This window comes from Mustela nigripes, chromosome 9 (assembly GCF_022355385.1).
Source record: "Mustela nigripes isolate SB6536 chromosome 9, MUSNIG.SB6536, whole genome shotgun sequence".
Classification (NCBI taxonomy): Eukaryota; Metazoa; Chordata; class Mammalia; order Carnivora; family Mustelidae; genus Mustela; species Mustela nigripes.
The window spans coordinates 19,184,036-19,210,842 of record NC_081565.1 but is presented as its reverse complement, the minus strand read 5'-3'; the positions used below and the strand labels follow the sequence as shown (position 1 = coordinate 19,210,842).

Here is a 26,807-nt window from a genome sequence, read left to right as displayed (position 1 = left end):
TAGATTTTGTAAAATACACAGCTGAAAATGTAGGTTTATATCCCCAAGTTGTTCCAAACATATGTAAAAGTTTTGTGGTAACTGAATTATCTGTATTTAAATTAATTTTAAGTTAATTAAAATTAGATTGAATTAAGAATTTGGTTTCTTCATCCAGTCACCACCTTTTCAAGTGCTCAGGAGCGTTATGTGGCAAGGGGTCACAGATAGACAAAGCTAGTTCAAGCCTTACCTATGAGAGGCAGGGCAGCTGAGGCACACAGAAGGGAAGGGGCTTGTCCAGGGTCACATAAGGACTTAAGTACCAGAATGCAAGGCAGACTGTGCTCGGTCCTTCCAAGACTACCATTTCTTCCTTCCTGAGGTCCCTAGGGCAGTCTCACTAGCACTGCCCTTGGGGACAGTAATTTGTCTTCTCCAATCCACTTTTGCCGTGTTTTGTCCTTATGCAGAATAAAGGTGGCCTCCCTGTAATTTCCATCCACTGATCACCCCAAAGAACACAGATGCCCCTGTGTTCTGCAGATGGGTGTCAAGTGCCTCTCCTGCTCCTCTAAAATCCCATCTTCCTACCTTTCTTCCATCACAGTTACTCATTGCCCCCTCCTATTCCAAGGTGGGGCCATCACCTCCCTCATCCTACAGCATATACCTCTGTTAATGCAGCCAAACGGCTTACCAAGAACGTAGATGTCCTTTGAGGTTTGGGTCTTGAAGGGACTATCCTCCGGGGACCATCAGGATGTCCTTTGAGATCAGAAACACTGTCTATCTTATGCTCGACATCCCAACCTGGTGGGCTCAGAGTTGGGATTCTCTTCTCTCCCTTTCTTTTCCTCTCTTATCTGTCTTATGCTCACACGTGCACACTTACATGCATTCACTTACCCTGTGAGTGGCCCTGACAAGCATAGGGCAAAGGAGAGCAAAGGGAGCCCTGCGAGGGAGGGGGCAGAGCAGCCTATGGGAGGGAGTGGCCTGGGAACCCCAGTGGGATAGTAGGGGAGGACCACTGACCTTCCAGGCACAATGCCCCATTGGGAGAATCCCTTCCCACCCCTATCCCCAAAAGAGGGCGCCCCTGTCCATAGGACACAGCCTCGGGCTGGTCAGAAGTGCCCCATGGCATCTCAGATGTAAGAAGAGCTCCCCGCCCGCCGCATGTCATCAGAGTCCCCAGGAGCCCCGGGCATGGACTCAGACAGAGCCGCAGTTGACTCAGTGTGCTGGGCCATGTCGTTTCACCTTTGGGCAGCCCAGAGGTCACCATCTGTGGGAGCAGACCTCGATCGGGCCTCCGGCTCAGGGTTCCCCGGGGGCTGGAACAGTGAGGGGCTCGTGGCAGGTGCAGAGGGTGCAGGTGCAGGTGCTCCCTCTGGGACAGCGTGGGCGCCTCGCAGTCACCCCAAAACAGGGATGTGTCCCGCACTGACTATGGGCCAGGCACCCAGTGAGCACAAGGGGCCATCCCCGGGTTAGCTTCTCAGCCCCGTGTGGCAAACAGGACCCCTGTCCCCACTTCGCAGGCCAGGTTCCCACATCACAGGGTCCCCGGGGTACGGAGCACAGGGTGAGTTCCGAACCCAGGCAGTCTGCCCTCAGAGCTCCTGTGCCGATGCCCCTTAGGCTCCGTGGCTCCGCCTCAGGTTGCTCTCATTTCTCACCCTCCTCCTTCCCTCCTTCTCCTCCCAGGGTCCTGAAGGAAAACCAGGGAAACAAGGCGAGAAGGGCCGGACCGGAGCCAAGGCGGGTGCCCAACCCCTGTGACCATGATCTCCTCTCCCCCTCCCCCACTTCTCCCCTCACCCCCTGCTGGGGCTCCATGACCGTCTGTATCTCCTCCCACTGCAGGGTGCCAAGGGCTACCAAGGACAGCTGGGTGAGATGGGCGTCCCTGGAGACCCCGGACCCCCTGGCACCCCAGGCCCTAAAGGGTCCCGGGGCAGCCTGGGACCAACGGTGAGAACTCTCGGGGTGGGGTGGTTTGGGGTGGGCAGGCACAGAGCAGAGGGGCAGGGGTTGGGAGGGCAAGGGAAGAAAGAGAGGTACCTCCTGCTCCACTGCTCAGCCAAACCCTTGGCTGTCCCCTGTCCTAGATGCTTCTTTTGCATCATGGGTCCCTTGGGGACCCTATAGAAGCTGCCATCTCTCTCCCTGAGAAAGCACCCCCAAAGCCAAGTATTTCTTTCCCTTTGAAGGGGGCTGTGGGTCTTCTGAAGCCATTTACAGACTCAGATGGATAAGGACCCATTCCGGGGCGGTGGCGGAGAGGGGACCTGCCCCTCAGGAGGGTTTTACAGAACAAGGAGTTTTCCCACTGGAAATAGGCTCATGAGATAGGGCTGCCGATCACTGGGTGACCGCTGAGGCCGTCCCCACCTCTTGCTGGCCCGCCGTGAAGGACAGTCCCAGGGCTCTGCCGGCTGCAGGGGGAGGAGGCGGGGGGAGGCGGGCAGGTGAGGCATCTCTGAGCTGCCCGTGTGCAGCACTGACGGGCGCCCGCAGTGTGAGTGCTCCCAGCAAGGTGTGAACACTCCCACCACGGCTGATCCTGTGCCCCCCGCAGGGTGTCCTCCAACACGCCCTTGGGAGGAGATGCACGGCAGTGTCCGTCACTGGCTGGTTCTACCACACGCACTCAGTAGACGGAAATAAGCCAGAGCCTGGGTAGTGGTAAAATGGAGCAAAATTATTAGAAAGGGAGGAGTTTTGAAGATGTCATCTTCACTTTTAATTGATTCAACTGTACGTTCCTATAATTTAACTTTCTATAGCTGCTTCTGTTTAAAATTGGCTCACAAAAGTGAGGATGGTTTAGCCACTCCGTCTTGTGAACCCCCAGAGCTGGGAGTAGGGAGGGCCGGAGGGAGGGGTTGCTCAGGGAGGAGCTCCGCAGCCTGGGTTCTGGGCCATGGACCTGCAGGTTGGTGGGGCTGAACTGGACTGCTGCCCGGGCCCGGGTCGCTGCGGTGAGAACCACACACCTGTACCGACATGCATCTGCTCCTGTCCTAGGGTGCTCCAGGACGGATGGGGGCCCAAGGAGAGCCGGGACTGGCTGGTTACAGTGTAAGAAATCTCACCTCCCCCCTCTCGGAATTCTTTCCTGCAGGCAGGGACCCAGGCCCACCACCTCCCTGCTGAGGCCTTCCCTTGGGCCACGGAAGATCCCTGTTGGGCCCCCAGAGCAGGGGTGGGCAGACAGAAACACCCTCCCCCTCTGCATGCCCTCGCCGAGTTCTTCCTGCCCGTGGTGGGGGCCACACGTGTGTCCTGTCCTGTCTAGGCGTCACGCTGGCTGAATGCGGAAGGGAGAAGCCTCACCCCGCTTTTGCATCCAAGCTGGCACCCCTCTTAGAGGAGGCTGAGCCAAACCCATGTGATACAGTTGGAGGACTAGTCCTCAGAGAGGCTCCGGGCCCACTCAGAAAGGGAAACTGAGGCTTGGGGAGGCGAATGATGGTTTGTTAAGTTTGAAGGTGGGATCCAGTGTCTGAAGGAGACACAGCAGGGAGATGAGGGGGAGAGAGGAAGACAGATGGTCAGGGCAGAGGACATGGGAACCAGAGAGGGGGAACTGGAAGTCCAAGGGAGGAACGTGTGTGTATGCTTCCCACCATGGCCTAGGGAAGTCGGCTGGGGTCAGCATTTTGCTCCTGCCCCAGGGGACACACCTGGCTCTCCAAGATCTGGCCCCAGGTCTGCTCCAGGCTGGCGTGAGCTGTGCCCCCTGACCATCCAAGCGCCTCCACCCATGAGAGGTCCGTCAGGGACTGGCCCGGCATGTCTGGGAGGCCCAGGGCCGGCTCAGAGTCACACAGTGAGCTGGGGCAGAGCCAGGGCCCCAGACTCATAGCCCAAGGTCTCCACCTTGGAATTTCTGGCCTTCGTCACTGTGCGTCTCAAGCCCTCATTCCCCTATGCTTTTACCTCTTACCATCCTGTTTCCGGCAGGGACACAAAGGCATCATGGGCCCCCTCGGACCTCCTGGACCAAAGGGTGAAAAGGTGGGTGCTCCCTCCCGTCTGGGCCAGCAGGAGCCAGCGCCTGGGGCACTGTGGCTGGGGTAGTGCGGAAGTTCATGGTCGGCTCACCCCTGCTCACACAGCGGCTGGCCAGGAGCCGTTAGACCCACATTCAACACAGATGGCCTGCGTGTCAGGTGTGTGCCCAGCACCAGAACAAAACCACAGGTCCTGCCCCGCCAGGGCTACCAGTCCCGCAGGAGGGAGGGACGCATCACGTACAGACTATAACCACAATTCCATCATCTGTGTGAATGTGGGCATTGAAGCCTTGCTGGGAACGAGACCCCCCAGTGAGAGCCGGCGCAGGGCTTAGGACAAAGAGCAAGGCCAGCCTTTCCAGCCAGGAAGGGGCCACTGAGGCAGAGGGAAGAAACATCCATACCCCACTGCTTGGCTCCAGCTTTGGTAGAGGAGAGAAACTGCTAGAAGAAAGCTTGCTGATGGTTGTGCCCTGCCACACGATGCAAGTGGGGTCTTGGGGGGCCGAGGCAGTGGCTCCGGGTCACCTTCTGAGGCAGCACCAAACTGGCCTTTGAGTCCTACCTTAGCAGCTCAAGAATCCCTGTTCTTGCCTCCCCCCTCGCCCGAAGGCTCCGCCTAGAGAATGCCTCCTAGCAGGTGCCCCCCTACTATTCCCCGCCCCCCAGCTCCACCTTTGTGAGCTAAGTCAGCAACCCCCTCACTATACCCCTGGCTTACTGTCCAGCTGGTCCCTGCTTGGAGAAGAAGAGCTCTGCAATCAGTGGGCTTCGACATCCCACAGGAAGCTGTAGGGAGTACCGCTCAGCACCCCAAGTCTCCCCCTCAGCCCTGAGTCTGCCACAGCTGGCACAGGAGACCCTGAAACAGGGGGAGCCTCCCTCCCCACAGCCACCTGGAGCACCAGGACCGGTTCCTGTGGCTGCTGAGAATGGGATCTGAAACTTAAAGCCGCCCTACTTCTGCTGGAGCCTCGGGTGGGATCCCAGGGTCCCCTGAGCCTTGACTGCCCTATCTGTTAAGTGGGTGGCTGCCTCAGGAATGCGAGGCTGAGCCAGACGTCCCCCGTATGTCAGCCGTAGGCACTTTCCTCGTGATAAGGTAGTCGATTAGTTCACGCATGCGTTCAGCTACCTGACAGGTAGGGTGAATGCATGGTTAGTGATCATATAATATCTTCTCGGCTCTGAGCTGGGGGCTGCAGAGATGCCCCCAAAAGGGTAAACCGGATGCAAGAGCGAATCGCCAGGCACAAGCTGAGGGGTGCTGGAAGGAGGGGGAGCAGAGTCCCAAGGGAGACCCCAAAACACACAGCAGTGTGCAGAGCTCTTCCCTGGGATTCCTCCATGGCCCTCACCATGAGCTGTCAGTGTCCCACGTGACACATGGGGAAACTGAGTCTCCAGGCTGCTTAAGGACTCGGCCAGGACCAGTGGAAAGGTGGCAGGACCAGGAGGCAGGCTCTGATGTCAGGCTGTGTCTCCTGAGCCAGAAATAGGCCCTTAGATGAGCTAATGTGCTGCTCACCCTGGTGAATTCCCCTTGGGGCACATGTCTACAGAGGGGGTATCTGGAGGGACTGGCGATGAGACTCTGGGAACGAGGAGAGGCCCAGGGCTCCACCGGCTTCCTGCTGCTAAACCTGCGTCCCCAAACTCCAGCCACAATGTGGGGAGAGTGGGGGAGATTTGTGTAGCTGGCTTTTGGCTCAGACCACCCCTTGCTTCCTGTGTGGCCTTGGCTAAGACCCTTCTTTCCCTGGGCCTCCGTTTCCTCATCTGTAAAATGGGCCGGTAGTCATAGCCGCATCGGAGTGCTGTATGGATTCTATGGAACACCTCCCAAAGGGTCTGCCATACGGAATGTTTTTGGTACACACGGCCCTCTTCTCCAACGTGCCTCCGTCCAGCTGCCTCCCTCCACGGTGGAACCAAGATTTGGGACAATGAGCCATAGACAGAGATCAGGGAGGAGAGGGAATCCCCTCTCCCTGGGCCACCCCTTGGGTACTACTGGTCCGAAGCCTTGGGCCAAGTCCCTCCCGCTTTGAGTCTCTGCCCGCAGGAGCCACAGAGGCTCTGGGCCAAGGTGCTCCAGCTGCCAGCCCTCAGGACTGATTTGGGCCTGGGACTGGCTCCAGCCCCAGGGATGGCTCCCTCTCCTGCCTCTCAGGCTTCCCCTTCCACCCTTGCCAACAGCCAGGGGGCCCCGGGCTGCCCTAGCTTGACCCTCCTGACCAGAATGCACCCCCGTGGGAGGCGACACCCATTGTCTGGGGCTGGAACATTCCGAGTCCTGGGTTTTGGCCTCTTGCTGCTCTGATCACACCTTCCCCGTAGCTGACACACGGCCTCTGCCTCCTGTCTTGCTTGGTGGCCCAGGGCCCAGGGTGGCCTGCCAGGGCTCAAGGACCTCCACCCTAAACCCTATGCCTCCTGCAATCCCTCTGACAGCCTCCACACCACACATTGTCTCTGCTGCCATCGTCAACAACAGCCAAATGCATGGCCCCCTACCCCATGGGCAGTAGCGAGCTCTCCTCCCTGGGTCCTCGGAACAGTGCTGCCAGGCATCGCACTCCTGTTTCACAGATAGGAACCTGTCTCGTGGACAAGGATCCCTAAGAGGCCCACCGCTGAGTGCAACCTGGGGCCTGCTCCCGGGGCTCCCAACCAGCGTAGAAGGTTCCTGTTAAACCTGGCTCTCTGCCCACTTTATTCCAGCAAAGATGGGAGAAAGGGACTCTTTTTCGGGTCCGACCAAGGCAGCAGCCCACACGGTCTCTCTGTGCCTCAGTGTCCTCATCTGTAAAATGGGGAGATACCGTCACCTGCTTCATAGGGTTGTTGGAAACATTCAGTGAGTGCCTGTGCGGTTGGAATTATTGTCACTCTGTGCTAAGCACCACGCAGGGAGTGTTTGCATCATTTCCCAGACTCCCCTCACCCCTGCCTCCTGGGTACTGCCATTGTCCCTTTACCCCACCTCTTCCCTGCTCCCCAGCTGAGAAAAAGAGCTCCAAGACAGGAAGGGACCGGATGGGGGTCTGAGCAGCTGGTCCTGTGCAAGCTGGCTGTGACCAAGGTCTCCGCTCTGTCGGGGTCTGGTAGCCCGAGGGCTCCTGCCTGCTGGGGCGGGGGATGCCCAGCAGGGGGCAGTAAAGGGCACTCTCTGGGTTCCGCCGCCCTGGTCCGCCCCTTCCCTCTCTGGTCTCTTGTCTCAAGCCCTAAGTAAGCCAGTCTTCATCACCGATGAAGGCCCTTTCCACGCTGTGTGGAGTGTCTGGAATTCCTCAGGTTCACCAGGAGCCAGAAATAAGTCCTGGTTGTGTCCACAGGGGGAGCAGGGCGAGGACGGCAAGGCTGAGGGGCCCCCTGGGCCACCTGGAGATCGGGTAAGCCCCCTTTTCTGTCCCCTGGACAGCCACCAAAGTGGAACCCTAGCTTCTGCTGTGGCAGGGGGTGGGGAGGGGGAGGCTGAGCAGGGGTGAGGCTGCCACAAACATCTAAGAGGAGACCTGATGGCCCATATGTCATTGCCATCCTTGTCATTCAGGGCCCCGTAGGCGATCGAGGGGACCGCGGGGAGCCAGGGGACCCTGGATACCCCGTAAGTATCAGAGCTCCTACCCAGTAGCAGCGTCCGGCACGGCATGCCCGGGCTGTCCTCCGACCTTACCGGCCCCAGGCAGGAAAACAGCCTTGGCCAGGAGACAAGCCCTCCCTCCCACCGTTAGTGCCCGCCTGAAACGGAGACCCCCAGAGAGAGGGCTCCGGCCAGAATCCAGGCTGGCAGGGGGTGGGCTGGAGGGGGAGGATGAGGTTGGGGAGAGAGGCCCCTTCCTCACAGGGCCTCAGTCTCCCCGTCCTCTGCGGCGGGGAACAGCTCTCCCGACAGAAGCAAGAGACCGACCGCTGAGTGAGCCCCGGGCCCCCACCAGGCTTCTCCCCCTCCCCTCCCCTCCCCTGCTCCAGCCTCCCCGGCAGGGTCATTTGGCAGCTTTGCAAATGAGCAAGCTGAGACAGGGACAATGACACAGAGCGGGGAAGGGGAAGAACAAGGGCTTCCGGGACTCCTGGGACTCCTCCGGATGGGAAGTTGCCCCAGGCCCCCCCCCCCCCCCCCCCGCCCCTCCAGGGTGGGCCCCCTCACCCGTCTCTCCTTGGCTTCCAGGGACAGGAGGGTGTGCCAGGCCTCCGTGGAGATCCAGGCCAGCAGGGCCTACCCGTGAGTGCTGCTCCCTGACCCATCCCCCTCCAGCTCCATGTGGGTGGTCAACAGTGGGGGGAGGAAGGGACCCTCCCTGCACAGGGCCTGGGGCAGTGCACTCTGGTTTCTCTTGCCCTGATGCTGGGGGCACCCCTAGAGCCTGCACCCCCAACCCCCTCCCACCCCTCCCCTTCTAGGCGGACACTGGCCACCCTCCCCGGGAGAGAATCCTGGGGCGGCTATGCATCCTCTCACCTTGGTTTGCAGGGGCATCCGGGACCCCGGGGACGGCCAGGACCCAAAGGATCAAAAGGGGAAGAGGTAAGAGGAACTGAGGTCCATAGGGGACCCTGGGAAGAGCAGACCCCCACCCAAGCGCCAGGCAAGTAGGAGGCTGGGCTGGCGGGTGCCCTACAGGGAGCTTCCTGGCCAAGATCTCTTCCTTTCAAAGGGCCTGATGGAGCGGGGATCACCTGCCCCACTGTCAGGGCCTCCGGGAGGGGGACCATCTGTGGGGCCAGCAGTGGGATTCGAACCCAGGGCAGTCACGCCAGAGCCAGCCATACCACACTGAAGAAAATCTGGAGAAGCAGGGGTCCGGAGGAAGGAGGGGTTGGACAGATGCGGATGGTGGGAACTGAGGGGTGGTCGAGGACTTTCCCATCTTGCACCCAGAGCCCCTGTGTCTTCCTCCACTGAGGTCAGGCCAGAGCTGTCTTCCTTGCCCACAACCTCCCTCCAGGGGTCTCCTTCACCCACACACCATCTCCCCGCCCCCGCCCTGCTCAGGAATACAGCCACACTCTTGAGGATCGAAGGATCTTGAAGCCCAGCCAGCCCTGGCCCCAGGCTCCCTCTAGGAAACTGGGAGGGCCGAGAGCCTCTGCAGTAAGGCGAGCCCGTAGGGGCTCAGGGCCCAGAGCAGGGGTGAGGACAACACTGTTAGGTTCCTGGCTTCTAGGCCAGGGTGATAGGACCATTGGCAGATTCAGATGCTGAGGCCCAAGAGGCGGAGGGGCAGGGCTGGGCCACACAGGAGCGCCCATGCTCCTTTCAGTCCCTTCCAGAACTCCTAGGGCTCTGCCCCACTTCCAGGCGGCCCCTGCCATGTGCCCCTTGATTTTTCAGGGTCCAAAGGGAAAGCAAGGCAAGGCTGGGGCACCAGGACGAAGGGGGATTCAGGTGAGTGACCAGCAGCTTGTCCCCTCCTCTCTGCCTGCCTCCCTCCCTGTCCGCATAACCCCCCTCCCAGAGGCCCTCATCAACTTCTTTTATGTCCCCAGGGCCTACAAGGGCTGCCAGGGCCTCGGGGCGTGGTGGGGAGACAGGGCTCCGAGGGTGTCCCGGGCCCAGATGGGTTTCCTGGCAGGGATGGTCAAGCAGGACAGCAGGTGAGCGGGACTTTGGGTTAACCCTTGGTGTCTCCCTTGGGGACAAGATGTGTTGTTGGGGGGGGGGGGTTGGGGATGGGGTGGGGTTCTGCCAGAGGCCATGGGCCAGGAGGAACAGGTGTGGAACCTTGGATGGGGCAGAACCAACATATCCAGAAGTTTCCTGCATGGGACCTGGGAATGTGGCCTTTCTGACTACCCATGCCTGTACCCAGAAGGACCCCCCACACCCGCACCCAGGGGATGAGCTTGTGGTTGAAAGTTCCCTCCTCCCCATTTACAACCCCCGCATCTCTCCTTTCACTGGTCCTGCTCTCCTCACGCAGAGCTCGGATGACCTCCCTCCTGGGTCTGACCTCCACTCCCCCAGGGCCACCCAGAGTTCACCGGGACTATGACACATCCTGCCCCCTTGGCTGCCTTTGTTTCCTGAAACATGAGAGGTCTTCCTTTGCCCTCTTTCTTTACAGGGGGAGCAGGGAGACGATGGGGACCCTGGCCCCATGGGCCCTGCTGGGAAGAGAGGAAATCCAGGTGTGGCCGGCTTGCCTGGAGCACAGGGGCCCCCAGGATTCAAGGTCAGACACCTGTTAAGCCACGTAGCTGCCTTCCCGTCTTTCAACCTTGGTACTAACTATAGTGACACTGATTATAATGCTCACCTGGGCACCTGTGTCCCAGGGCCTGTGTGAAGATGGAGTCCCTGGCTCTGATGTTTCTCTGGGGTCCCTGCCCCAAGCTTGAACCTGACTTGAGGGAAGTCAGGTTTATCCAGGTAGGGGGAAATCTTAGGCCTGTAGAAACCGGCAACCTGTCATTGAGCTGTCCTTGGGCGCCCTCTAGTGGGCCTTTGTGGAACATTGCTGTTGCTTGTAGCCAGGACCCTCTTCCAAAGGGCATCTTTGTAGTAAGTGTTGCCAGCGGGGAGGGGGTGGGGCAGGATTCCATCTGAACCCAGGCCTACACGCAGAAGGGAAGATTAAGATGGATGAATCAGGCATGGCTCCTCTGGTCTTCCGCAAGCGCCAGGTTTAGCTGGGGAAAGACTGGAACCCTCCGTGGGAACAGCAGGCAGGGGGAGAAGTGGACTTGGCCCAGGGAGGATTGAAACGCGGAGGGAAGGGGAGGTGGCATCCCAGGCAGGAGGAAGGGCTGGAGCAGAGGTGTGGGCGAGGTGGGGGGGGGCGGTATTGGCTAACTTCAGGGTCTGCTGGGAGGAAACAGCCAAGAGGAGAGGCGGGGTGGGAGCGTGGAGAGCAAGTTGGAGCTTGAATTCCAGAGTCAAGAAAGAGGCTTTCCTCTTAAGGAGGCTGAAGTTCTGAGCCCCAGCATCCTGAGAGGTCAGCCGACCCTGTGGCATCACTGTTCTGTCTCTCCTCGGCCCCCCTACCCCTCCCTTAGTACCATTTTCCCTTTTGGTCATTTTGGTATTTGTTTGTTTTTTTTAAGGGTGAAAGTGGGTTACCGGGACAGCCAGGTCCTCCCGGCAAACGAGGGACAGCGGGTGGAACCGGGCTTCCTGGGAGCCAGGGGGAGCCTGGATCCAAAGGCCAGCCGGTGAGTAAGCCCCAGGGAATACGGATGTTCTCACCCTCACGTGTACACACGCATGTTCACACATGCACACACAGGCCCGGAAGCCTCCTGCCTGCTCTGTGACAGGGCAGAGTGACACTCTCTCTGAGCCCCAGATACTCCTCTGCCTCCCCTGAGTGGGGGGTCGGGGGGCTGGGACATGGGATCTGAATGGTCCCTTCAGAATGAGGGGGGTGCATCACGACCTGAACCCGAAATAGCCTCACATCCAATAAAGAAATTCAATCTGTGGTTTAACAAACATCTCGCAAGGAACACTCTGGCCTCAGATGACTTCACTGGAGAATTCTTGTCAAAGTTAAGGGAAGAGGTAATACCGATTCTGCATAAACTCTTCCAGAAAGTTGAAGAGGAGGTAATACTTGTTAGCATATTCTATGAACCTAGGCTGGACATGGCAAGAAATCTCCAGACAAATATACCTCAGAAACATAGATACAGAAATTCTCAACACGATTTTAGAAAAACCAATCTAAGAATGTATTCAAAAGATAGTACATCTAGGGGCGCCGGGGTGGCTTAGTGGGTTAAAGCCTCTGCCTTTGGCTCAGGTCATGGTCTCAGGGTCCTGGGATCGAGCCCCGTATCTGGCTCCCTGCTCATCGGGGAGCCTGCTTCCCCCTCTCTCTCTGCCTGCCTCTCTGCCTACTTGTGATCTCTGTCAAATAAATAAATAAAACCTTAAAAAAAAAAGGTACATCAAGACTAAATGATGTTTATCCCAGGAATGCAAGGATGATATAACGTTTGAAGATAAGTCAGTGTAATGCACCATATTAACAAACTGAGAAAGAAAACAAACCCATTTGATCCTACAGTGGATGCAAGAAAATCACTTGGCGAAATGCAACTCCATTTCTGATAAAAGTGCTCCGTACCCTTGGTAAGGAAAAAGGAACTTCCTCAACTGCGAAGAGGGCATTTGTGAAAAACAGGTGGCCAGTATCATACTTAATAGTGAATGGCTGAATCAGTCAAAGAAGAAACGAGCCGAAGATACTTGTTCTCGCTTCTGTTCAATGTTGTGCTCGCACGTCCCGCCGATGCCATCAGGAATGAAAAATAAAGAAAAGGCACTCACATCAGATAAGAAGAAGTGCATATTTCCATTTGTTGATGAAATTATTGTCTAGAGAGAAAATCCAATGGAATCCACAGTCAAGCTATGAGAACAAGTGACTCCAGCAAGATGGCGGACAGCAGCACAAAGGAGCTGTGTCTCTGTACACCAGCCACCATCAGAACCCAAAATCTAAAAGGCAATACTGTTTATAATAGCAGAAAAATAGGAAATACGTAGAGATACCTGTGACACTAGGTATACAAGACATGTGCATTGAAAAACTGAAAGCATCTCTAAAATCTGCTGGGGAAGACCTAGGTCAATGGAGATGCTATGTTCACTGGTCAAAGACTAAGCATTGTTCAGATGGCCGTTCTCCTCCAGTTGGTGTATGGATCTAACCCAATCCCAATCCCGATCCCGATCCCGATCCCATCAGACCTTTCTCGTGGAAAATAAGAAGCTCTGTCTAATTTATTTGGAAATGCAAAAGGTGTAGAAGAACCAAAGCAAGTTGAAAAGGGAAAAGTTGGGAGGCTCCCGGTGGTTGATTTCAAGACTTTATTATATAGCTACCGTAATCAAGAAGGGAGGGTATTATCATAAATATACTAATAATTGATCAAAGGAACAGCATAGAGAGTTCAGAAATATATTCACAGGTACATGGGTAACTGATTTTTGACAAAGTTGCGAAAACAACTCGGTGGATACAGAAGAGTCTTTTCTAGCAAGGATAATGGGAGGCCCTATACCATGTACAGAAGTGAACTCAATCCTAAAATGCTAAAGCTTTTAGGAGGAAGCATAGAAGAAAATCTTGGAGACCTTGGGTTATGCAAAGGTTTCTTCGGTATGACACCACAAGCGTGATCCATTTAAAAAATTGATAAACTGGTCTTTATCAAAGTTGGAATCTTTTGCTCCTCCAAGGGCAGATGCTGTTAAGAGAAATGACAAGACAAGCCACATACTAGGAGAAAGTGAAAATTATGTATCTAATAAAGGATTTGTGTCTGGAATACGTAAGGCACGCTCAAAACTCAATAATGAGAAAAAGAAGCAGCCCAATAAAGAAATGAGGCAAAAGACTGGAGCAGACATCTTGGAGAAGGTTGCACAAATGGAAAATCAGCACATAAAGGAAACTAAGTATCGGTAGTCATGAGGCAAGCGCTCATTAAAGCTGCAGTGAGGTATTACTGCACACCTGTTAGAATGGTAAACATTTAATTGTTTCTGAAGATTTTGTTTATCTGAAAGAGAGAGGGCAAAAGTAGGGGGAGGGGCAGTGGGAGACAAGCTGATGCCCTGCTGAGCAAGGAGCCCGACACGGGGCTTGATCCCAGGACCCCGAGATTAGGACCTGAGCCAAAGGCAGACGCCTCACCAACAGAGCCTCCCAGGCTCCCCAGAAGGGTAAAAATTTTTAAAGACTGAACAGATCAAGTGTTTTCAAGGATATGGAGCCACTGGAGCTCTCCTCCTCTGCTCACGGGAACGTAAAACGGTACAACCGCTTTGGAAACCTGCTGGGCAGTTCCGTTAAAAGTTAAGCATGTAATCCAGGCCTCCAGAATCATTCACCCCCAATCACTCCCCGCAGTGACCTCTGTGTGAATATGAGCAAGTTCCTGCCCTCTGAGAGCCTCAGTGTTCTCATCTGTGAACAGGGCGTGTTGTGCCTCCCTGGGCGGAAGTCGGAACACACACGCGTGGTGGTCCCTGCAGAGCCCCCGGCACGTAGAGCCGCACAGTTAATGGGCTGATTTCTGAGGGACACGGTCCTTGATAGGCTTTCCCATGGGTGGGGAAGAGCCTGTGGGTCCTCTCATTCTCTTCCTTGAAGACCTGGGACAGGAGGTCCTAAGCGTTCTAGAGCCTTCCTCATGGAATCCCTGAGCTGGCCTCCACTGTCTCGTGCGACAGAGGGCACAGGCCCGTGCCCCCTCCGAGCCCCCTCCGAGCCCAGGCTGACCGGTGTCTAGCGTGTGAGCTGTCTACACTCATCTGGTTGCCTGGGGATGGAGTCGGTGATGTCTGTGGGAGGAGGCAGGCCCAGGGGGCCCGCGTGATTGGCTGGACATCATTGTGCTGGCCCGACTTACCCCACGTCGTTCCGCTCTCCCCGCAGGGTGACTCTGGTGAGATGGGCTTCCCAGGAATGGCTGGCCTCTTCGGACCCAAGGTACAAATTCCCACTCTGGCCTGCTCCTATTGGGGTCCCATCCACCCACTCCCTGGTTTGTTTCTCCATGTGCTCGCTCGACAAAGATTTCTTGAGCTCTCACGGTGTGGGCTGGAAAGCCTCCAGAATCAAGCAGGGACATCCTTGGTCCCCAGAACTCACCTTCCAACAGACCTAGGTTTTAAGCCTGGCTCAGTTGACCTGCTCTGTGCATTAGGCAAGTTACTTTGTATCTCCAAGCCTCAGTTTTGTCAGCTGTAAAATGGGTATGATAACCATAGAGGGTTATAACCCTGAAGTCAGAGTGGAGGCTTACACCATGCAGCAAAGACCCTGCACACTGATTCCTGCTTGGTAATTGTGGACATTTGTTACTCTCCCTGGAACCTCTCTTGAAAGGGAGGGCAAAGTGTGACCAGCCCCCAGGGGGCATGGAGCTGCTGGAGCTCCGGCCCAATGGCCGCCCAGACACAAGATAGCCCTTCCTCTGCCTCCCACAGGGCCCCCCAGGAGACATTGGCTTGAAAGGCATCCAGGGCCCGCGGGGGCCCCCTGGCTTGATGGTGAGTCCTCTCGTGGTCTGTCCTAGCGGGGACAGTCGCCCAGGCCCAAGGCTGGCCAGCCGTCCGCTGGGTGGACGCCTGCTCTGCTCCTCCTGCTCCTTCTGGCTTGAGCCCCCTCCGCCCACAGCCTCCATCCCCAGCCATTCCTTGCTTCTGCCGGTCCTGCCAACTGGGCTGCCATCCAGCTCATTTCACCTGCTCCCCTCTCCCCGCTCATTGCCCCCCGACAAGGCACACAGGAGGGGCCCAGAATGTGCACGGCTGTGCCCCTGCTTGAGGGAGTCTCCCTTCTGTCGCCCTGGGACACTCAGGCTGCCGTCTCCTCTCCTGTCCCTGGGACTCTGTTCCCCAGACCCCGGAATGAAGACACACAAACCTTTGTCTCTCCTTTAGGGAAAGGAAGGCATCATTGGGCCCCTCGGAATCCTGGGACCTTCGGGACGCCCGGTACGTGTCGGGAGCTGGCCGGGAAGACCACAGGGACGAGCTTGTCTCTGTGATCCAGGGCCGGCTCAAGACTCAGTTTCTGCATCTTGGAAATAGAACTTCCTCTCTGAGTCCTCTCTTATGGGGCCTGTGATTTATTGCAGGGTCCAAAGGGTGACAAAGGCAGCCGAGGGGACTTGGTGAGTTGAGGGGCTGGGGGAGGGCAGTGCTTCAGGGGGTGGGGGAGAGAAGGATTGGGGGAGGGTTGGAGGGCAGAGCTCAGCCCACTTCCCTGACTGTTTCTCTCTGCTTCTGTCCTCCTCCAGGGACTGCAAGGTCCGAGGGTGAGTGGGCTGGGGTATGGGGGCTGGTGGGCTGGAGGAGTGGGGCAGGGTGGGCACTCTGGCTCCCCTACCCATGCCCACTGACGTCCTCAGGCATGTTCTTTCCCTCTGGACCTCAATCATCCATCGGTACCCCTCTGTACTGGGGGCATCACTGTCCCTGGGTTTGGGTCTCCTCCAGGAGGTCTGGGGTAGGGAAGGTTTAGGGTCTTTACCCAGGGCCTCACTGTTCTTCTCTTCCTCCAGGGTCCTCCTGGTCCCAGAGGGCGGCCTGGCCCACCGGTAGGTACTTGTGCTCAGTGCCCCTGGAACTCTAGGGCAGGAGGCAGAGCTTGGAGTGAGACCCAGGGCTTTGCAGGCAGATGCTCGTCTTGGCCCTGACCTCACAAGCTTCCCCAGACTTCTAGGAGAGCGTAGAGCGGCCCTGGCCGGACTAAGCCTCCAGAAGAGCAGAGACCAGTTTTGCACATCCTCTCATGCCTGGATGGCCCCTCCAGACTCCTGACAGCCCCTGGGACCCCCACACCCAGTTCCTCTCAAATAGTCACTGAGCCTCTTCTTTTGCAGGGTCGGCCAGGGAGCCCTATTCACTTTGTAAGTTGGAGAATGTGCTTTTTTGCCTATTGGGGGTAAGGCCTGGGAGGGCAGGAGGCGGTTGGCAGCTGACCTTTCTGGGTCACCATAGCTAGACCCCTAAGCTAGGCCCAGGATTGCCTGTGAACTTTTGTCCTTCCATCCCGGGCCCTGGACTTTGCAGCAGCAGAAAGAGCCCAGAGGCAGAGAGTAGGGAACCCAGGTTTTAGGCACCCCTGACCTTGAACCCGGGAGCTGCTTCGGTGGTTGGGGTCCTGGTCCTGTCACTGTCCTTGGAACAGATCAGCTGATTGCCGAGGGTCTAAACAGGTTCTGGTGTCAATTCAAGCTTGGGGGTTGGGTAGGTGTTCCCCATACGAAAGAGTACTTGGGGGACAGCAGCTGGGCACCCTATAGTTCAACTCAGTTCTGACACTGTGCACCAGGACGAAGGGTTAGACCCTACGAGGTCCCAATCCTGCAGGGCTCCTTCCCCATCCTGCCCCGCCCAGATGCCTGCTTGTCACCGGCGCCTCTGACCGACGGAGGGTCCCACACCCCTCACTGGTGTGAGGCTGCTAGAGCCGCTCTTAGGTCAGAGAAAACGTTTCACTTACTAGCTTACTGGTTTCTTATAAAAAACACCACCACCTCAGGAACAGCCAGATGGAAGACAGGCACAGGGCAAGGCACGAGGCAGGGGCTCTCAGAGCTCCCAAGCCCTCTCCAGGCAGCCGCTCCCCACAAACCTCCATGGGGTCACCGCCTGGTAAGCCGTCCGAATACCAGCCTTTAGGATTCTCACGGCGGCTTCATTACGTAAGCGTGATGGATGGATCATTGGCCACGGGTAAGGGACGCCACTGTCATCCCTTCTCCCGCCCCCCGGGAGTGAGGGGTCCGGACGGAAGGTTCCCACCCACCTCTCACAAGGTTGCTTCCCTGGGCAAGCTCTCCTTTGGTTACTCAGGGGCTTTCCAGGAGTCACCTCATTAGGGTGACAGAAGACTTTTCTCAGGTTTGGGGAGTTTGGTGCCACGAAGAGGGTCAAAGACCAAATCTCTTTTTCTTACAAATCACAATATCACAGGGTCTTCTCCCCCCAGATTCTGAGTCCAGAGAGGGTCGGGCAAGGGGGCAGACTGGAGGAGGGAGGCTGCGTTGCTCCCTGGTGGGAACCAGCCTGAACGTATGGCCCCTCCTAAGACCCCCTGCTCAGAGGCCCCTCCCCCGTTACCACTGCCCCTGCTGAGGATTATAGTCAGGCCCTGACAGCGCGTCCCCCCCCTTTTGCCCCCCAGTGGCCAAGGGAAACCCAGCAGGAGGAGCCCTTGGGCCATGAGCCCCTCGGATTCTCTGCGCTTCTCAGCTCTCAGCTTCCCACTGTCTGACCCCCAAGTATCATCCATGAAAATGAACGGACAGCCCTGGCCTCGCCTCCACCCCCTCCCTAGCCCTTCTCATCACTAAGGAAGTCAGACGGCTCAGGGAAAGTGAAGAGATCCAGACAAAACCCTTTCCCTCTTTAAAAAATAAATAAATAAAAGGAAAATTTGAGGATTTTAAATTTTGTGCACAGTAGCGGACATACTGAATGTTTGTGGCAGGCGGACACCGTTAGGCGTGCTCCCTCTGGATTAGCTCACTGATTCCTCTCAAGGTTCTGAGAGTTACGGTCATGCCCACTCTCAGGATACTGACGCAGAGAGACTGTAAGCACCCTGCCCAGGTCCTGCAGTCACCAAGTAGCAAGGCTGATATTTGAACTTGAGAAATCCCTCTCGCGTCTGGACTCTGGATCACTTGGGCTTTACCCAACATCAGAGTCTCCCTGTCACTGTGTTCACAGTAAGACCGCTTCTGGCAAGCCCCATGCTAGGGGTAGAGGTGCAGGTGTGGGACGGTTACTCAGAGAAAGGGGCCGCCCCCAGCCTGGGGGGGCGAGAGCACCTGAAAAGAGTTCCTGCGGAAGTGGGCATCTGTAAGATAAATATAGGGCAGGGCTTTTCAACAGCAGCACTTGTGGACATTTAGGGACCAGATGATTCTTTGGTCCCCTGTGAGTGATCGCAGGATGTTTGGCAGCATCCCTGGCCTCTACCCGCTAGATGTCAGGAGCACCCCCTCCTCCAGTTTTGACAGCCAAGAAGTCTCCAGATGTAACCAAATATCCTCTACAGGGCAAGATTGCCCGTGATTGAGAACCTCCAGAATAGTAGATAGACAGATGGAGCAATGGAGGGAAAGAAGAATGTTTCAGGTGATACAAGCAGCACGTGCAAAGGCCCTGTGGTCAGATAGAGCATGGTGCTTAGCAACTTAGCAGTATATTGGTGTGTCTGGTGCATAGAACATATGTGCGCAAAGGAAGAGAGGCTGGGCCAGAGGCCACAGTACTCAGGCCAGGTCTTGTAACCACGTGGAGGAAAAAGGGAGAGAAAAGGTCAGCTCTGACTCTCTTTGTAAGTGGAGGAAGGACAAAGAGTTGCACAGAAGGCAGGTGACTTGGCCACTGGGCTAAGATCCTTGGTCTCCTTCTTAGTGAGTCCCAGGGGATCCTGGGGTGGTGGGGGGGTAGAATACACACCCTGTCATCTCTTTGCACAGCAGCAAGATGACCTGGGAGCAGCTTTCCAGACGTGGATGGACACACATGGAGCACTGAAAGCAGAGGTACCCTGAGACCGCTGCCCACATGGGATCCCTCCCTGGGGGAGACAGAAGGGACGGCTCTCGAGTGGTCAGTGCCCTCCATGTGGCCTGCCCCCAAGAGTTCCATAGCTCATCGGTTCCCTGAGCCGGAGGCTAGACAAGGTTGGCGCTGTGTCAGCTCTCTTAGGATTCGTGGTCCAGGGAGAGGGCAGCCCAGAAGAACCTGCTGACTACCTCCCATCCTAGGTGGTTGGTGGAAAGACCACCTCCACTGGTTGCTTCTGGAGGGATTTGAGGCCACTGCCTCGTGTCCTCTCCCCTCCCATGACAGCCCCCACCCCATTCCTGGTCCCCAGTTCCCTTATCTGTCAAGTGGAGGGAGCCCTGTCACGCCCCTAGGAACTCAGGGACATCTCCTGAGTAGCAAGAGCTTGGGGCTGTGGTGGCTAAGACCCTTGGGCCGGGCCAAGATCTCAGGGGCTGGTGACCCCCCTCTCTCTCTTCACGACAGGGTTACAACCATCCGGACCGGCTGGTGCTGGACCAGGGAGGGGAGATCTTTAAAACCTTACACTACCTCAGCAACCTCATCCAGAGCATTAAAATGCCCCTGGGCACCAAAGAGAACCCCGCCCGGGTCTGCCGGGACCTCATGGATTGTGAGCAGAAGATGGTGGACGGTATGAGGGCCCGTGGGGTCTGAAGAGAGAGCTTTCTGCCCCTGGGGATGGGGCAGGCGGGGCAGGGGAGTGCCAGGAGGGGCTGGGCAGAGGGACCGGTCACGTCTTGGCTCCCTGGGACCAAGTTTCTGTCCTTGGGGAGGCAGACACGCCCCAGTCCCTTACCTGCTCAACAGCCACTGAGCCTCACAATATGGCGGACCTTGTGCCTCCTGGAGTGTGGGCAAGTGGTTTTGCCCTTTCAAAGCCCACAGATCTGCAAGCTGGGGACAACCATTTCAGGGCAAGGAAACAAGAGCTTGGGCAGAGCAAGCTCCCAAGGGCCGGGAGGATACAGGGGCTGGGGGAGGGGGCTGTCATGGATGCCCTGAGAGCCAGGAGTTCCCCCCCTTTCTGCCACACCTCTTCCCTTCACTGGCAAGAAGGTGGACCAGCATCTGGTTGTCCCAGTCTTTCAGCTGTGGGGCCTTTGGCTTCCTCGGAAGCCCTGTGAGGGAACCAGATGCCAGCATAGTGCCCAGCAAGTGGGGGAACGGCTTCCCCGTCCTCCCCAGACAAGCCCCTAAGAGGAGCACTAGTCTTGGGGGGGGGTAGCATCCATCAACTAGATGAACCCTAAATCCTTGGGGCTGGTCATTCAGTCTCTCTCCGGCCTCAACTGTCCCCTCTGTAAAATGGACCCTTGACAGTAGCAGCACGGGCAAGCACTCAGCCGCGTGGCCCCTCCAGGGGCTCTGCCAGCTGTGAGCTCTGCCCAGAGCTTCCCCTTCCATCTCAGTGGCTCCTGGAATCCTTATCTGCTCCCTCTCCTGACGTCAGGCCCAACTGGGGCTCAGCGGGTCCCAAGGTTTTGGGGTCCACCTGCAGAACGGGGCCCTGGGCTCCCCTGCCTCACACACCTGTACTATCCCCCCTCCACGTCTCCTGCAGGTACGTACTGGGTGGACCCAAACCTTGGCTGCTCATCGGACACCATCGAAGTTTCCTGCAACTTCACCCATGGTGGGCAAACGTGTCTCAAGCCCATCACGGCCTCCAAGGTACATGTCCGCACCCCCATCTGCTGCCCACGGGCCCTCTCCATGCCCACCTGGCCCTGGGCCACCACCTGCCCAAGTTTCGGTCTGAGCCTCGACCATCCTGCTGCACTTCTTCTTTGTGATCCTTGGTTTTCTCACCTACAAATCAGGGGCTGAATTGTTCTAAATCCATGGTTTCTACACCATTCCGTGATGCATGATATTAATGGTTTTTGTTTCAAATAGAACTTTCTGCTCCATACCTAAAACATAGTTGGCCACGCTGGCCAAGCATGGAGAACCAGGAACCATCCGTGCAAACTAAGTCATGGCGCCCAAGACGTGTATGCAGGTTTAGCTGATGTTCAATGCCTACTTTGCGCGTGCCTGTCTCGGGGCTGAGCGCTTGAGGTGGCTTAGGGCCACTCAACAGCAAACCAGGGTGGCCGTGGGCAGTGAGGCACCCCATAGTGGACTGTAGGTCTGTAGGGATGGCAAGTCCTCCATGTGGGAGGATTTAGGCTCCAGGGAGAGGAGCCCCCTGCCCGTAGGGGAGGCGGGGACCCAGACACCCAACCTATCCCATCAGCCCTGCTGGGGAGGCTCTAGGAGGTGTCTGAGCCTGACTGGGTCAGACCCAGGATTTGAGAATCTCTATGTGGGCCCACTGGTCAGCAAGTCTTGCTGGGTTCCTACCATGTGCCAGACACTGGGATTCAACAGGAAACACAGTAGCCTCACCAAGGAACACCCACCAGCCAGGTCCTGTCCCCCCTGACACTGACGCTGAGCCAGACCCCTGCAACAGATTGGGGAGACCACAGTTGGCACCTGCACGGGTGACCATCCCCATCAGAAACAATGACCAGCCTATAAATTTTGAACGTGGGGGCTGGACCAGCCCTTGTGGATCTTACTATGATCACAAGATGCCCCTCACGATGAAGAAACTTGGAAAAAATAAAGATTTGTTAATTATGGGATGTGGAAACTACACAGCATACTGGGGACCACCTAGCCAGGTTGCTGGGGAAGAGAGAGAGAGAGTGCATAAGCCTCGGGCTCTGCTGTTTTTGGGGTCCAGGGTCAGGGCCTAAGGGCTTCCTGGGCTCACTCTTAATTGGTGAATTGAAAACATAAGAATGGGAATTTAAAGCACAGGAAGAGGGGAAAAAAAAAATGGCCCAAATGGCCAGCACTGGCAATCTTGAAGTTTAAAACAAAGGAGGCTCAGTGTGGGGAGGCAGCTGGGCTCTTCATCTGGCCCGTGGCGGGCAAAGCGTTTATTTAAGATCACAGGCTTTCGGGTGGATGCCTAGGCAATCAAAGCTTCAATCAGGCCCTTGCATCACACAAAGGAAAACCAACCGTCCGGGCTCTCGGGGCACCCACTGAAGCCATGAATCCCGTTCTTGTTTGAGGTCACTGCCATTTCTGGCATCTTGGGACTTAGGAAGGGTTGGGGAGGCCACTTCTCATTTCTCCCGCACTTAAAGAGCCTCTTGGTCTTGGGCTAGTTCCTCTTCCTCTCCGGGCTTTAGGATCCCAACTCAGCTCCAGAGACAACCACCCAGGCTGTCGGGGGTAGATCAGGTGACTGAGGACTCTTGTAGATCTGGCTGTGCCCTCAGGCAGCCCTTGGTGCTTTTCCTTCCTCATCACTCCTTGGCTGTGGACTGGTTCGCACAGACCTCGGTTTCCCTGTGTTGTCTCAAGTGGGCACACATCTGAGAACAAAGCTGGGAAATGCTTACTGGGAAAGAGCGTCTCCCTGTACCCACCAGAGAGAGGGGAGGGTTTCCAAGAGGCCCGGCCGGCCGGCCTGGCCCTTCCTCACTGCTGTGTCTGCTGCAGGTCGAGTTTGCTGTCAGCCGGGTCCAGATGAATTTCCTGCACTTGCTGAGCTCTGAGGTGACACAGCATATCACCATCCACTGCCTTAACATGACCGTGTGGCAGGAGGGCACTGGGCGGACCCCGGCCAAGAAGGCTGTGCGTTTCCGGGCCTGGAATGGGCAGATCTTCGAAGCAGGGGGTCAGTTCCGGCCAGAAGTATCAATGGATGGCTGCAAGGTAACCTTGGGGCCCCTCATGGACCCCTCATGTGCAGACAAGTTGAACAGATGCGTTTTTATTATAAAATAGTATGTAACAGTTTAATACTTACTGGTATATTACATCAGTATATTAGTATCATCTAGTATATTGTATTAGTAAATTTGAGTAAATACATATAATTTTTATCTTTGTGTAGTAATTTTATTATAACAGTTTTATAAAATCACTTGTATTCACCGTCCTTTCTGGGAAACTTCAGAGAGGAGATCTGGCTGATAAAAATTCCATAGGCTGTTAACTTGCAAGCCTTCTTGTTGAAGAATGTATATCGATTCTCTCTGCCTACCCTCCCTGCCCTGGCCAGGCTAATTTCTTCTTTTAATATTTTTGGTTATTTTTTAAATACCTGAGATTGGGGGGGTTGTTGGTGGAGAGGGAGTCAGAAAGTTGTCCAGAAAACTAGTTTTGTAAGATTAAACAAAACTAGTAATACGCAGTGTGAGTGAAGATGTGGGGAGACCAACAGTCTTGCAGAAAGCTATTTGGAAGAAAACTGGTAGAGGCTTTTGGGGTAGTCATTGTAGAAATACAGGGATACCCCAGAGATATCGTGGTTTTGGTTCCAGACTGCTGCAACCATGTGAATATTGCAATAAAGCAAGTCTAATTTTTTGGTTTCCCAGTGCATGTAGGCGTCGTGTTTACATTATACTGTAGTCTATTAAGAGTGCAACAACATCGTGCCTAAAAAAACAATGTGCATATCTTAATTAAAAAAATGCGTCACCAATCAAAAATGCTATCCGTCATCTGAGCTTTCAGTGAGTCATAATCACAGACCACAGGCCGCCAAAACACATGTGAAAATGCTGAAAAAGTTTGAAATGCTGCGAGAATTATCAAAGTATGATGCAGAGACGTAGTGAGCTGTTCGAACAAGGACACTGACGCTTGATGCAGGATGGCCACTAACTTTCAGTTTGTCAGAAACACAACATCTGGGGAGCTCAGGAAAGCACAGTGCAATGAAACGAGGTTATGCCCACATATCCAGCGTATATGCAGAGCCTCAGAAAGTACGTGTCCTTCCATCCGGCTGCTTCTAAAATCTGTTCTAGGGGACCAAGGAGAGGAGAAGAGCGTGCACAGAGGTTTAGCCAGAATGATACTGATCATAGCATTCCCTACCTGCATAGACACAGTGGCAGCAGTCTAAAGAGGACGAATACAGGTCTTTGCTACAGTGAAATGCTATGTGCCTGGTACAAAGGGTGGGAAAGCTGACAGGGACATGCGCACCTAGATGACGTGGGTCGTGATGGCTTCACGTGTACCCTTTCCTTCTCCACTCAGGTCCAGGATGGCCGCTGGCACCAGACGCTTTTCACCTTCCGGACCCAGGACCCCCAGCAGCTGCCCATCGTCAGCGTGGACAACCTCCCTCCTGCCTCCTCAGGGAAGCAGTACCGAATCGAAGTTGGACCTGCGTGCTTCCTCTGACCTCTGACCTCCTGGCTCCTCTAGGCCTCGATGGGGAGGGAAGAGGAGGAGGAGGCAAAAAGGAGGGGACCTAGGGGCACGTGGGCCCAGGAGAGGCAGCTCACCTGCCCGGGGATCCTTGGGTAGGCCTCAGCTGTTGTCTGCCCGGTAGAAGTGGCTGGAGGGGGGCGGGTGGCAGGGGACTGGGTATCCCTGGGACCAACTCAGTGAGCCCAGCTCAGCCCTAAAGACCAACCAAAGAGCCAGCCAGAGCGAGCCGGGCCTGCAAGCCGCCTGAGCCCTGCGGCCTGTCTCCCAGCTCTGCGGCCACCCCCTGCCCTCCCCAGCTTCCTGCCCAAAGAGCCCCCACGTTCCAGCCAGCTCAAGGGGAGGGGCCATCCCGCCAGCTGGACCCTGCCAGGGAGCTTTGATGTGCAATATTAGAGAGGAGACATGAAAAAGGAGAAAAGGAAAGAAAGAAGTATATATATTTTATTTAAACAAACACAAAGAAGGTGCATTACTATTTTTTCACCTGAGAAAGAGGTGAGAGGAGCAGCCAGAGGGTGGGAAGCAGTGGAGGCCGAGAGGGGGGCGGTGCGACCCCCAGGGCAGGAAGCAGTGGAGGCCAAGTGCCACCCCCAGGGCAGGGTGGGGGGGGGTGCTCGTGCTAGCTACCTCCCACTGTGAAATTGATGGTGCTCGTTGTCTTGTAGCTTCTGTGATTTTTTTAAGGAACAAAAGAAAACCTATTTAAGATTCTGAAGGTGCTACCGTTTATGCCACAGACTTTGAAGAACCATTTCGATGTGGGTTATCGTCCACATTCTCCTCTCTCCTCCAAATGACAAAGTTTGGAGACTCTAAAAGTGTTCCTAGTGTCCCCCTTGTGCTCATTAGGTAATCGACTACGTGTGGGGAGGGGAAGGAAAAAGGAAGGAAAAAAAAAATGTAAAGCCAAAAAAAAAAAAAAAAAAAGGGAAAAAACCCCAAAAAACAAACAAACAAAAAAACAACCTGCCAGAAACAGAAGCAGAAAAGATTTACCTTTTAATTTATGGACTTTGAAATGTTTGTCCTTTTAAGGCAAGGGGAGGCCTGAGCATGAAGGATTTGGCCTTGGCCTGTCATGACCCTAGAGGGAAGTTAGGCTTATCTTGGAAGGTGGGATCTAGACTGGAGCACCGTGGGAGAAGCCTGGACCTTGAAGAAACCAGCTGTAAGGGCGGTGTTGGGTCGGCGCTGGCCTTGGAGATAGAATGTCAATTTGGAGCCATCTTACAAGGCCCCGGACCATTCCCTAAGATCCTCCCTTCCAGGAGCTTGTCCCTTCCAAGATATGGCCATCACTCTTGCTTTTCCATCATCATTAAACCCTCCAGAGACCTGGTGTCATTAGCTCCAAGTGTAAATGGGGGCCGAGGAGAAAAAGTAATGATGGGGATCTTGGGGTTCAGCATGATGGGGAGAGTCCGTGTTATCTGAGTTACCCTCTATCGGAGAACCAGTCAGCACCCAGGTGGGATTTTGAGGTTATTTTAAGTATGGAATTATTTTTCTAGAAGGGGAAATTTTATGTGAATGTCTATTTGTGTCTTGTTTTTTATTTGTTTTGTTTTGTTTTGTTTCCTTCTAAAGTTGTGTCTCTTTGAGAATTGGATTTGATTTTCATTATTTAATACCTCAGCCCGGCCCACCTTCCCCTCCAGACACTTCCGGTTATGCCTCGCCACCCCCCCCCCCCCCCCCCGCCCCAGCACCGACGCTCCCCATGGAAGTGTGTTGCAGCAGCTCGGGCCTCATCTCAGCCCTCGCTTCCCCGCACCCCCCACCCCTGCCAGTCGCCACCTGGCCTCTGTCTTGTTCTCGGGATTTTCTGCTGTCCTTGTTGATGTCTGTCCACATGTCAGTGTGTTAAACCCCCAGTGGGGTCTGTTACTCCTTTTCCCTTCTGGATTTTAAATAAATATTTAAAACTGAGGCAATGGAAGGATGTATCTGTGGTTGTGTGCTTCTTCGAAAAGCCCAGAGGGAGGTTTCTGGCCCGTCTGGAGAGAAACGATGCCCAGAGGATGGTGCTTCCCCCAAAGGAGGTGGGTAGGGGGAGGTCCTGGCACCAGGGGGTGGGGTCTAGGCTCCATGGCACATCGGTTTCTTAGAGTTGCTATAACCGTACCACAAACCTGGAGGTTTAAAACAGCAGAAATGCATTCTTTCCCAGTTTGGGAGGCTGGAAGTCTGAAATCCAAGCGGTGGCAGCTCCATGATTCCTCTGATGCTTCTTGGAGAGGTCCCTCACCTCGGCCAGCTTCTGGTGGCCGGGGCATTCCTTGGCCTCTCTCTGCGCGGCTCTGTGTTCCCCTCTTTTTATAAGGACACTAGTCCTCCTGGATGAGACCCACCCTAATGAGCTCATCTTGGCTCGATTACATCTGCAAAGACCCTATTCCCATGTGAGGCCACGTTCACAGGTAATAAGCTTAGGCCTTCAACAAGGCTTTTGGGGGACACAATGCAACCCGTGACACACAGGGAGGAGGTATATTGAGGTTAACATG

The 26,807-nt window shown here is 55.6% G+C and overlaps 1 protein-coding gene across 7 annotated transcripts in view; it reads left to right on the top strand.

Moving 5' to 3' along the window:
- The window catches only part of COL27A1 (collagen type XXVII alpha 1 chain), a 136,894-nt gene extending 110,665 nt beyond the window's left edge, over window positions 1–26,229 (top strand). For 4 of the 7 annotated variants that reach the window (XM_059410975.1, XM_059410979.1, XM_059410977.1 and 1 more), the window contains 24 exons: window positions 1,693–1,746; window positions 1,852–1,959; window positions 3,016–3,069; window positions 3,955–4,008; window positions 7,346–7,402; window positions 7,564–7,617; window positions 8,182–8,235; window positions 8,485–8,538; window positions 9,346–9,399; window positions 9,501–9,608; window positions 10,079–10,186; window positions 11,058–11,165; window positions 14,402–14,455; window positions 14,956–15,018; window positions 15,412–15,465; window positions 15,609–15,644; window positions 15,771–15,788; window positions 16,035–16,070; window positions 16,356–16,382; window positions 18,969–19,034; window positions 19,525–19,693; window positions 20,624–20,733; window positions 22,567–22,785; window positions 24,124–26,229. In XM_059410975.1, the coding sequence (XP_059266958.1) occupies window positions 1,693–1,746; window positions 1,852–1,959; window positions 3,016–3,069; window positions 3,955–4,008; window positions 7,346–7,402; window positions 7,564–7,617; window positions 8,182–8,235; window positions 8,485–8,538; window positions 9,346–9,399; window positions 9,501–9,608; window positions 10,079–10,186; window positions 11,058–11,165; window positions 14,402–14,455; window positions 14,956–15,018; window positions 15,412–15,465; window positions 15,609–15,644; window positions 15,771–15,788; window positions 16,035–16,070; window positions 16,356–16,382; window positions 18,969–19,034; window positions 19,525–19,693; window positions 20,624–20,733; window positions 22,567–22,785; window positions 24,124–24,270 (1,866 nt within the window). In that variant the 3' untranslated portion in view covers window positions 24,271–26,229. Of the gene's footprint in view, window positions 1–1,692; window positions 1,747–1,851; window positions 1,960–3,015; window positions 3,070–3,954; window positions 4,009–7,345; window positions 7,403–7,563; window positions 7,618–8,181; window positions 8,236–8,484; window positions 8,539–9,345; window positions 9,400–9,500; window positions 9,609–10,078; window positions 10,187–11,057; window positions 11,166–14,401; window positions 14,456–14,955; window positions 15,019–15,411; window positions 15,466–15,608; window positions 15,645–15,770; window positions 15,789–16,034; window positions 16,071–16,355; window positions 16,383–17,017; window positions 17,202–18,968; window positions 19,035–19,524; window positions 19,694–20,623; window positions 20,734–22,566; window positions 22,786–24,123 lie in introns of those variants that run through there. The other 3 variants (XM_059410976.1, XM_059410980.1, XM_059410981.1) reach the window with 3 other exon arrangements.
- The last annotated feature ends 578 nt before the right edge of the window (window positions 26,230–26,807 follow it).